The 12,590-nt window shown below is 44.7% G+C and overlaps 1 protein-coding gene across 3 annotated transcripts in view; it reads left to right on the plus strand.

Annotated features, from left to right (window-relative positions):
- cacna1ea (calcium channel, voltage-dependent, R type, alpha 1E subunit a) overlaps window positions 1-12,590 on the plus strand; it is a 69,533-nt gene that overhangs the window by 25,521 nt on the left and 31,422 nt on the right. For all 3 annotated transcript variants that reach the window (XM_078108437.1, XM_078108438.1, XM_078108439.1), the window contains exons 4-5: window positions 3,119-3,225; window positions 3,429-3,568. In XM_078108437.1, the coding sequence (XP_077964563.1) occupies window positions 3,119-3,225; window positions 3,429-3,568 (247 nt within the window). The remainder of the gene's footprint in view (window positions 1-3,118; window positions 3,226-3,428; window positions 3,569-12,590) is intronic.

Genomic DNA, 12,590 nt, shown 5'->3' on the forward strand with positions numbered 1-12,590 from the left:
CTCCAAAAGGTCAGCCATGAGCTGCAAAACAACTTACCGCCGTCATTTTTTTCTTCTCATTCCTCAATTAACAGCAGCTCAATTCAGGAATTAGTGCTGTGTGTGGGCCTAAGAGAGCATATCACACTCTGTTTGGGCATTTCCATGAGTAGGTATTCTCTCACACGTTTCAGAAGAGGTGGCTCAAGGAGTGCATGCGTATATCTGACTCAGGTTGTGGTCTGGCTGATCAAGGCCCGGCGGGGAAGAGGAAGTGCTTATTAAGTCCACGGCCTGAGTCTTGTGTGGCAGGCCTCATGAGGACTGACAGCTGCTCCTCCTGTCTGATCCCCATTGGGATCCCCCACGGTGGGATGTTTCCCATTGAGAAGGTAAATAATTGATAGATGATTTTAATAGTTTGATTCATCAGTGCACACAGTAATAGGCACGTGCTGGTTGGTTTGTCAGTTTTTTTCTAGACATTTAAGTATTTAACAGGATGGTTAGCTTCTCTTTTAAAGGCCTGACCGTGAATTTCAAATCTTTGTTAGGCCTAACCAGAATTTACAGGAAGTGCACAAATGTTAATTCGATTAAGGGTGAATTAAAGGTTACAAATCCTTTGACAAATGTCTCTCAAGCCAGTTTTAACCCGAGGAAGAGTATTAATTTCCCTGTAAATTCGCTTCCTTACATGAAAAATGGAAATGGGAGATTAGAAAGGAAATGACCCGTGTGTTGAAGTCGTCCTCCTCATTTATCTCTATTTACAAGAAACAGTGTTCCCGCTTGCTGCTTGCGTTTTCTTCACATTTTAACCAGCGTAACTGAAGAAATGAGAGTATTTGTAATTTGGCCTTGAACTATAATACACATGCACTGGTTTCAAAACTAGATAAATTGAACAAAACCAGTCAAAAATGCAAAAGAGGAATGTGTTTAAACTCTCTTTAGGGTCCTCGCAACGACTAGTCGTAGAGGAACCGATTGTATTTTGGTGTTATGACTGCACATCCACCTGTGTGGAGGTGATGTGGAGTTGAGACATCGGACGTTGTTTGATGCCGCACTCTGTTGAATCCATTCATTCGACGACATCTTTACCCCGTGCGTGTTTGAATAACAGCACAGCAATATAAATATATGTTGTGGTTTATCAATCTTTCCGTTCCTCGGGTGGAAAAAGAGTTGATTTAACTCCACGCGGTGATTACACTCTGCGCCTGAGCGTATCCACAGATGCACAGGGCATCACACTCTGTCTCGGTGTCTATTTTTACACGCATGTTTGAGGAGTCGAGGCAGAGCGCCAGCGTCACTGTGACTCACAGGATTGCTCACGAAGCGCCTCACTGCTGAACCTGGTAGACGATCCATGATCAGCGTCACGCTCCGGAGGAGGCGGGAGGGGTTTTGATCCGAGACACTTGTTGAGTGTGTAATTAGGGCCAAGTCGACGTTGAATTTTACCGTATTGCATGGAGATAATGTATTGAAATGTCTGGGGTTAGATAACATCCGTAACATCAGGATGCTATATTTGGTGTAGCCAACATGGTCCTTATCCGGTGCTCTAGGAAGGTGCAATGAGCATTAAGGGGGTCGTCGTGGAGCAAAGGGGTAGAGCGGGTGCCCTGGGAACCGCAAGGTTGGTGGTTCAAGTCCCGGCTGCCCCATGTCACAAGTCGAAGTGTCCCTGAGGAAGACACCCAACCCCTAATTGCTCCCTGGGCAAAATGTAAAAGCCATGTGTTTAAAGTGTAATGCAAGTCGCTTTTGATAAAAGCGTCAGCTAATTGACCTGTAATGTAATTAAATAAAGCTAGTGAATGGTGTATGACTGGTTGACTAGTTTACGATAGCACTCACCCATAGCCTTTTGTAGTTTACTTTTCTTGAAGAAATTGTATTTTCGTGATTCTTGTTGTTTGGGGTGTAAAATGCTAATTTGAAAAAATAATGTAGCTCCTTATCTGCCTGATGTGTGATAGTTAAACATTTCCTGCTGCTCCCAAAGTGATCAAACCCTTACTTTAACAAGTTATTGCATGTTTATGGGGCTTCGCAGGTACTCATAGGTTTGCGTCGTATGTGTTTGAGGGAATGCGGAGCGCCACATGGCCGGCTGTGGATGCTTGTTATTGTAGGAGGGGAATCAAAATAAATGTTTTACTTTGTTTAAATCACCCTTAGCCCTGAGGCAGTTATAATGCCATCAAACCCATCTTTGCTATTTGTTTTCATACCTGTCACGGACATCGGTGATGGCCACTGTGGGTTTTTTTTTCCCCCGAATCTGTTGCTCCGTCTCGGTTTAAGTTAGAATCCCCGCAGGCGGGTGGGAGTAAGATTACGTCCGCCTTGTTTATTTAGCTTCTCATAGCGCACACATCCCCGAGTGCAACACTGATATGTCCCGTGTCAGTCTTATTTGGTCTCCATTGCCTCCTCCTCACCCACCGGCTTCCGACACCTCAAATAACCCTCGTCTTCACTGATCTGCCGTCATCCCCCTTATCACTCCGGCCTGTTTCATCCTTCTGTTGTCTGCTGCCTCCTTCTCACTTCCGCTCTCCCTCCTGGTCTCCGCTCTGCGGCTTTAAGCCTCCTTCCTTCCCACCTCTTCTGCACATAACCAGCCGAATGGGGACTGCCCACACAGAGCATTTGATAAAGAACACATTGCTGGCTTAGCTCAACCCCAGAGCGGCGGGTGTTGAACCAACAACCACCACGGGGTGCCACAGAGCAGGCAGCGAAGCTTGCAGTAGGTGAACCTGTTTATGGGATCACGTTTAAGGCGCCAACGATCAACCCTCCTCGATAAGCCCTCTGTTACTTCAGTGTGTGTGTGTGTGTTACAAGTGACCTCACGTAATGTTTTGCCCACGTCCGGCTGTGTTTGCGGCCCAGAGCCGCATAACAAGCAAGTTACTTCTGCTTTGTTTCATACAGAGGTAACTATTTCCATCTGACTGTCAATGCTAAGATGACATGTAATCAACTAAATCATTAGTCACTGTTTTTCTTCGAAAGGAATTTGTTGCCAATGACAAAAACTGCCTCATCCTTTCAAAATGAACACACTTTAACATTCAACGGGGTCAGTAAAAAGTTCCTTAACTCCGTCCTTCCACTCCATTTGAGTACCTGATCCTCACCACCATCATCGCCAACTGTATCGTCTTGGCTCTGGAGCAGCACCTTCCCGGAGAGGACAAGACCCCAATGTCAAAGAGGCTGGTGAGTCATTCACACATGGACACTTCTGCACGCTTAAGCGCACATCTACACTTTTCTGTCAAGTCGCTGAAATCGACAGATTATTCTAAAGTCTCTCTGATGGAGCCTGGAGATCTTCAAGAAACCCCAAACGTGCTCCGTCCTGCTCGGTGCTTCAACGTGCAGTTCAGTACGAGCTTGATACCACTGCTTCGCTCTTACAGGAGAAGACGGAGCCCTACTTCATCGGGATGTTCTGTCTGGAGGCTGGGATCAAGATCATCGCCCTGGGCTTTGTGTTTCATAAAGGCTCCTACCTCAGGAATGGATGGAACGTCATGGACTTCATTGTGGTCCTCAGTGGGTGAGTCAAACAGTTGTGTGCATGTGTGTCTTTATGTGTATGCATGTATTGGGAGAGTACTAGCGTCTTGTATTGACAGTGGCGGTGTTTTGGTGAAAATCATGTCCTTGGTCCATTTTATTATGCAAAGCTTCACAAGCTGCTCCAAATGTCATCATGCACTGGAACTCACTCTCTTCACTGTCCACCTCAGCTGTTTACTGTCTGCGCTTCATTCCTTGATGGAAAAGCACCATTTCAGGGTCAGTGTTGATTGTCAGATTACATAATGATTAGTAGGCCTATGTGCTGTATCGAAATAGTGGCCTAAATGTAAGTTGACCAAAACGAGGTTCCAAGTCACAGGCATGTTTTCACAAAGTGGTACATTTTGTGTGGACTAATAGGCAGGGATGTTTACTACGAGAAGCCATGTACAGTTGTGAGGTGGTAAACACTCTTAGCACTTACAGTACATCAATTACATGGTATTAACGGCCCTAAATGCCCATTGGGGCTCATAACTACATTAGTCTTCTCCGTGGGGGATTAAAAGGCATTTTACTGCAGAAAGGTGCCTCGTCGTCGTAGCAGAGAGAGGAAATGTTTCTGATTTCGGCAGGTTAAGCTCCCTCTCTCTCACACACACACACACACACACACACACACACACACACACACACACGCAGACGCACACACAAACACACACAAAAGCAAATGAGTTTTAAATCAATTCACTGAAGCACAATGGGTTGGCACACAAGGTTCTTAGAGAATTCTACATGAATCTGGGTGTTAAATAATTGATGAGCAGCCCCCCCCCCCCCACTGCTGGAGAGAAAGGGTGCGGCGTGAGAGGGGGGGAGGAGGAGGAGAAGGAGGATGACATGAAGAAGAAGTGATTTGGAAGCCTCCCGCCCCTCTCGCCTGTTGATAAACACAGCGAGGCGCACACATGCTAATGAATTGTTCTAATCTCAACTGCCTGAATGGGGACAGAGAAAAAAAAAAAGTGGACAAGACGCATCCTGCCATCACACTTCACCTTCCCATTTCAATCAGGACAGACTCGGTCCGAATTGACAAACATTGCACATGTATAATATTGAAATGTGCAGAATCTTTGGCGATTGGACTCCATCCTGAACCGGGATAATCAAGGGGCCGTGACGCCGAGTTCCGCTTGACAGAATCCCCCCCCCCCCTGGAGTCCACACACTGGTGGTGGTGGTGAGGAAGAGTTGATGAAAACCAAGTCAAGTGAACAATCCCTGATAGCTGCTGGAGGTGCCTGGGGGTGGAGGAGGGTCGCATACGGTTTCGCACTGAAATGACACCTGACAGCAACACAGAGAGAAACCCTTTAAAAAAGAGTTTTACAGCAACATTATGATTGTTTTAGAGCCACGGCGCCGCCTCTGTCGGTCGCGTACACCTGGGCGCAGCCCATCTCCGCTGATTGGATAAATCTGGCAGACCAGCTGAAGCATATCTACATTACGTGTGGCATGAGGGGAGGCTTCCTTCTAGAACCACCGCTTAAGCTCCATTAGTGGTGCGGATAGATCAGGAAGTCAGTGTCGATATTTGAATCGTCCACAATAATTAAATCGATCGCATCTCAAAGAGTTTTCAGAATACTCCTTTTTCAAATGCAAGCTCAAAATGTTCACACAGCCAAAGAAAAGAAATGATTTGTTCAGTCTAAGCTACTGCTTGTGAGTTAGAGACGCGCTTGATCTGGATGGAATAAACTTCCAGCTCTCTTCTTTATTATTTTCAGCAGGATAAATTGAGCTGCAGAAAGTCAAAATTATCATTCTGACCACAGCAAAGACAAATTATTGAAAATGTTCTCTCTCTCTCTCTCTCTCTCTCTCTCTCGCTCTTTCTCCATTACACACACAGAATTCTAACACGGACACGTTCACTCACCTGCGGTCCATCAGTCGAGGTTTGCAATCTTATTAGAGAGTGAATGCAGAATATGAGAACGGCTGATAACATTAGATGAGGCACAGTGCTTTCTACCGGTTAGTATTTCGGAGGCCTCTGCAGACAGGAGGCTGTGTTACAAATACACATATACAGTAGACTCCCCTACTACAAGCCCCTACTTGCACATGCACCATGCACGCAAACATGTTCACATCCTAAGTATGAGCAAATATATACAGGAAAGTTTCTATGCCTCTCTTATGGAGAGTATGCAACTGTTAACGCAGACTCAGGGGACGTGAACCTTTCCACCGCGGATACCCCTGACTCACTCAGCATTGTGTTTGGACTGTGCAATCATGGAACCATTTCCTAACGCGTCGGCGCTCGCGGCCAAGATTACCTCAGCGAGCTGCCGCGGTGTTTCAAGTTGGCCCGTATCACACGCGGAGAGAGTGAGTGGAAGGGACATATGAAAAAAGACAAAACAGAATGCCATTGGTGCTTTTAAAAGGCTGTTATCGCGCAGCCGAGGACTGTTGTGACTGAAATTCAAATAGAGGGGGCCGCGGGTCTTTTTCCCGCCACGCTTCACCAGTGTGATACTCCCGCAAAATGGCAAGTGGTTAAGGGAAGAGAGGAGGTGGAAAGCAGCATAACAAGAAGTTTAGTTAAGAGACGAGAGAGGAGATAGACCTGCAGGAAATGAGACCGCTGCCTCCGTGTGTAATCGTGCGTACTAAGTGGCACCTTGGCAGTCTCATTCGCTGCCAAGCCCTCCATTAGACAACAGTGGGCAGGAGGCGACGCCCACCAAGGGATTGTACCACAACTATGTGCCAGACACATGGAGGGGGAAGGCGGAGGAGAGATTGAGTTAGCGCAGGGAGCCAATGAGAGTAAAAATGTCAAGGTTTTCACATTTAGTATCCAAAGGATCGTTTTGCAAACATTCCTGCTGAGTCAGGATGGTTGTTTTTCTCTTTTTGGAAACTAATTTGGATCAAGGAAGAAAAGGAGAAAGGAGAGAGGGGAGGAAAAACAAGACATGATGGATGATGATGGATGATGTACGATCGGGACTATATTGTATCCAAAACAGGTGTTTGGATACTGAACTCTAACATGTCTCAAAGGTATCAACAGTTGCTTGACTTTTCATTGAACGCGTCTTAGTTGCAAAATAGGCAGAAACAATCTATAAAACTTAACGGGTTGTTAAACTTACTGAACTTACAGATCATTAGACAATATTTCCATTCCAACATTGTAAATAAGTTTAGGCCTGTTACTGCTTGGTATTCGTTATAGTCAAGAAAGGAAATGATAGAAGAGAGAGATGATATGCAGCACAGTTTCAAAAGCCAAACTCAAAGTCGAGACCATGCAAATAATAATAATAATATTTTAAAATCCATAAAATGAGTCTGAATAAATAGCATTTTCATTGGTCCTAAGAAATATCTTAATGTTACTTCTTTTCAAACACTAATATTCTCTCTTTTTAATCTTCTTTTTTTTTGACATTCAGTTACATTTTACAGGTGGATTTTTGTCGGTGCCTCTCGGCCCTCAGGTGTTAATTAACAGAGAGAGTTAGAGTCTCTGTGAACAGAGATTCTTTTTCACTCGGTGTCAATACCGGACTCTTTCTACTCGATCCCCCACCGCCGTTAATATGAGCTGGAGATGCAAATGCACGACTATTAGGAGTTTGGTAGCATCTGTGGATTGTCTTCAGCTCAACGTGCTTCTGCTGCATGTCTTTTAGCCGACAGCATCGTCAGACCGTCATACATCTGGAATGGATGTCACACACACACACACACACACACACACACACACCTGTCCTTTCCGATTTTATTTTCCATCTGCTGTCAGATCGATTGATGAGTTCAGACACAGCATGATGTGGATACGTCCCCCTGAGCTGTTACCGTGGTGACAAAGGACCCCACCCTAGGTTAGCCTGTCACTGGCTCCAGTCCTAAAGGCATTTCTTCTTCTTCTGCAATCTAAAGCGCTATTTTAGCTGCTCTTGTGTGCAGCCAGACTTTTCTTTGACGTTTTTATAAAACCATTGTTTCTCAAATCAAACAAAACGACGCGCTTGAATAAGACCAAGCGTGCAGCAAGTGACGTTCAAGTGGCAACTCATGAGTAAAATTGCCGTTTTGGCTGTGATCCTGAATTAAGTGAGTGATTAATGATGATGGAAATTGACAGTCTGACAGGCTCACGCTGCTTCCCTGCATGACCTCTGTCTCTCACTCTCTTCATGTTGAATCATGTTTCAGGCTGAAACAAAGACCGTGTGTCGAGAGCCTTTGTGCGGTCCCGTCTGCGATCTGATCAGTAGATGAGGCGAGATGAAAGCGGCCCCCGATGCAAACGGGAACTCGTGTCACACTGAATTCAGTTAAATTACTCAAGAAAGTTACAAAAACTGAAAGGAAGATTTGTCGAGTACGAGACAGGCAATTTGTCAGAGGAATTTTAGGCCAGACACCCTTGGGTGGCTTCACTCTGATTAGTTCAGGCTGCGGTTGAAAGGCTCGCTTAACCAAATACACGGAGGTCGCATTCTTCCTACAACTTACAGATGGAGTTTAGAATGAAACATCATCTCCAAAGACAGACAGGGAGAGAAGTGCTGCCGCGAAGACTGCGCTCGGCACACCGCGACTGCACAAGGAGACAGGCCGACATGCACACTCCGCACTGGATCCATAACAACACGTGTGTACATTTACGCAATGTCAGGTGCACGCAGGGCAATCTGCCTTCTCCGGTCAGCTACCCACAAAGGATACAGCTGTGTTTTGATACCTGTTGGTTTCAAAGAGGGCGGCACGGTGGCGTGGTGGTCAGCACTGTCGCCTCACAGCAAGACGGTCCTGGGTTCGCTTTTCTGTGTGGAGTCTGCATGTTCTCCCCGTGTCTGCGTGGGTTCTCTCCGGGTGCTCCGGCTTCCTCCCACAGTCCAAAGACATGCTCTGGGGATCAGGTTAATTGGCGACTCTAAATTGCCCGTTGGACCTTCGGTGAACTCTACGCTGGGAGTGCATCTCTCCCCGGCCTCTCTGTCTGGGTGAGATTGGAAGATAATGCAAATCTAATATGAGAAGTATGCTCAACTATTGGCATGGATGATTCTGTCCATATGTAAACCCAGGCCCTTGATATCAATGAAAGAAATGAAGAAAGTTCCCCATTGTTGAACCTGAATACTAATTCTGTAATTTATGCGCTGAACCATGTAATCGGATTGTTAAATACGCCGAAACCCTTTTCTTTTTCTCATCCCTGAACAGCATTAATGTGGATCAACGTCCAACATCTTCTGAGAGGCGTCACAATCAACCATCAGTGTTGTTGGCAAGAGAAAACTGCTGCTCTGGCTCCACAGTTTCTCTGCAAAATTCTTTGTTTTAGTTGTTTCTGGATATTTTTGAACACCAGTGAACAACACCCGTATCTCCTCTCTGTACTCAGTTACAGGCCGCGGATGATGAGAATTATTGGAGCGAGTGCCACTGACAAGCAGCGGGATTGAATAGATGAGTGTCCAGAGGGCAGGGTGGTTAAGTGAATCAGAGATAATTGAAGGGACTGCAGGTAGTTTGAAATATCTCTAGTGTTCAGTGCACCGTGATGACGTGCTGGATTATCAGAGGCAGAAAAGTATTGTTAAGGAGCTTCAATAACTACAAGATCACAACGCAATGTAGTGAAACAAAGACTCTCACTTGTTCTTAGTCCGTCCTCTGTTGCTCTCACTCACATTTTCCTTCCCATTTAAAGGTATTGTTGGGGGGCTCCTGCACCCATGTGAGGGTCCTGGGACAGAGAATGTCATATGTGTAAGGATTGTAAAGCCCCGTGAGGCAAATTGGGGATAGTAGGCAACCAAAATGTAATTTAATTGACTGGAGTTGAAATTAAATCAACAAATATTCCCCCCGTCAATCATCTCTAGATTGCCATCAAGTATCTCACAAAGAAAACCTGAAGAGCAGCTGTCTTGTATTTTACTTTCCTCTTTTTTACCTTTTTTATAATTTACTTACAGGATCCATTCTTCCTCAAAATGGCCACTTCTACTTTTGTTACAAAAATACTTTTCTTTATACAATATTGGGAAAAAACATTTTGAATGCAGGACATACGCTTGTAATCAAATTATTTTTCTGCTTCTTCTAGACCTGCCTGCTGAAATTGACATTCTTCCTCTCAAGATCATGAAAGAAACGTTCTATTTAATGTTCCCCTTGCAGGATTTATTTGTTTTGTTATTTTTGTATCCATATATTTCACTTTATACTTCATTTAACTTTTTTAATTTTTTAGATTTTTTTATGTTTATTCATGCAAACATACTGTTTCCAGGCAGTGGCTTTGGTATTATGCAAAACTTCCAACCTTCTCATGGGTTTGTAGGTGAACTTTTGAGACCCGAGAAAGAGTTGTTGTGCCAACGACTCATCTCTGTTACTGCTCTGAATTAACATTTCACACTCACTCCCTCTCTCCCTATCTCGCTCTCCCTCCTACTCTCTAACTCTTTCCCTTCCAACAGATGGCTAATAAATAATTTACCAAATATTAATTATTCATTTCTGCCCAAGAGTAAACATTTACCGAACTGACACATAAACCAATATGCAGGCTGATACTCAGTCGGGCCAGTATCTCAGGCTGTGGATACAAGCAGCAACATTTAATCTTTCACAACAACTTGAATATGTGTGTGTGTGTGTGTGTGTGTGTGTGTGTGTGTGTGTGTGTGTGTGTGTGTGTGTGTGTGTGTGTGTGTGTGTGTGTGTGTGTTTGTGTTTGTGAGAGAATAAAATGGATGAGGGGGGAGTAAGAAATGGGAGAGAACACTGTGGGAGGCAGAGAGACTTATATCAACTACGCCTTATTCCGTCAATATCCACTGCGCACACACACACACACACACACACACACACACACACACACACACACTGCACTATGGGCCCCCTCAGGGGTTTTATGAATTCGTATGAGAGATTCAAGTGTCATCGATGTTGAAAACCTTGAATCAACCAGGATCGGTCACATATTTTAAAGTTCACTTGAACACTTTGTTGTAGTATGGACCGACACAGTTATCAAGTTACAGTCACTCAGAAATGGTTGTTAACTTTGGGCCAAACAGAGAAATTCATAGGAGCCAGTCCGTTCTGGGTGAGCAATTGCATTTGAGTTGCACAGCTTTATACCTTATTAGTTAATGACCACATGTTGTTTTCCAGCTTACCGTCACCAACTCGTTGTGTGTCTCCATCAAGCTCAGCACTCCTAGATTCTCTCCTCCTGATGCCATCGACTGCTAGTCAGGTTCCTGGATTGAATATATAGCTTATCGTGTAACGCTTTTTGTGGAGTGGAAAATCACCCGGAACTTTTCAAGAACTAAAAACAATATATTTATCAGCAGCACATATAGAGAAACTACAACATATATTCCAACATTCTGATGATGTTGATAATAGCAATAAAGAATAATGAGTTTTTTGTATTAAGCAGCATCTTGTGCACTAAAAGCATTCTGTAACCCACATCTGAGCACCGGTGGTGTTAACAGCACGCGCTGTGGAGTTGTTACAATAGCCAGGTGTGCTCGTATCACATTAGCCAGCAGCTGGACATTTGACGGGGGAGAATAAGTCCCAACGTTATCAGTATCACAGCGCGACGGTTGTCACAACAGATTTCTCACGCAGCAGCAGGCTGCCGCTTCTGCACGGCACGTCATTGTTAATCACTTATCAGGGCTGACGACTCCGACCGGGGCATCAGCCGGGTTCACTACTCTCTGTGTCTCACACGCCGGCAGATGAGTTCGGGCTGAACGATGACGGTTCTCTGAGTGACATCTCCCGGTTTGGGGTTAGTTAACGTGTTCATGAATGGACTGCCGGGATTTAATCAATTTCAAGATGCTCTTATTCCCATCAGGCTAAAAAGCTCAAGTTAACACCATCTAGTTTAGTTGGCAGAAGGCAAAAGATTTCGCATTGGTGTTGGGAAATAACCGTTGAATACAAGTAAGATCATTTTAATAACTACAGTTTATTCCCACAACAGTGATTCCGTTGTAATTACATTATAGAAGATGAATTGTCCCACATTGTGGGAAGGGACACGACAGGGATTTAAGTTAATCGTTTGCTGATTTAGGTAAATCCCTGTTGTTTCCTTTTGCGCTAAATCAGCCGTGCGTCTCATGGCTGATTCACATCTTCCATTTTCTGTGGCCAACCTTCACCTTCCTCATCAGCGTCATATAGAGGCTGGCACTGTCCAGGCGGCAGTAGCGTGAAGCATGGTTGTCATAATGATGATTGGAACGCACTGAAGTGAAGGAAAGTGGAGCTTACTGGATTTGGTCAAGCTTTCTATTTTAGGCTACGTTGTTTTACAGAAAGCTCCAAATCCAGTTTACTGTAAAATGAATTGGTAATTCTCTTCAGCACCACAAACAACTCTCTACACACACAGTACACATAAACGTGTTGTCCAACTTGAACCTCAAACACCACAGTATGAAGATTAATTCATATTTTGGTAGAGAATATCTTTCCATCCAGCTAATCAAAAACCATCTGTTAACTATTGTGTATTTGCAGCTTTAACACCATTCTACTGGCATGAGGGAGATGCTGACTGCCAGACAGCAGCTAAAAGAGGAACAGACTGAGAACTAGCAGCAAACATTCTATTTCTGGCCCTACTGCCACTTTCTTATTCACAAGCATGGACGCTTCCTTGGCTTAAACGAGCAGACAATTAAAACCCTGCTAACATGACTTTTGTTGTCTGAAGTCCGGGAAGACGTTGAGAGCAAAAATGCGCTGGAATGCAAACGGTGCTGATGAAAAGACGGGAACCAGGACGTCCACTAACAGTGGACTAACTGAGGTAGCCAATCTTAGACCCTCCGTGCCTTTTGTCTCCATAACAACTATGAGCAGCCGGGACTGACTAATGGTCTCAGGGAAGATTGAGAGATGGAGGATGTGGGGGGTATAATGATGGAGGTGGCAGATTGGGGTAAAAGTAGGGAGGTACAGAGAGG

This window comes from Gasterosteus aculeatus, chromosome 8, assembly GCF_964276395.1.
Source record: "Gasterosteus aculeatus chromosome 8, fGasAcu3.hap1.1, whole genome shotgun sequence".
NCBI classification, from domain to species: Eukaryota; Metazoa; Chordata; class Actinopteri; order Perciformes; family Gasterosteidae; genus Gasterosteus; species Gasterosteus aculeatus.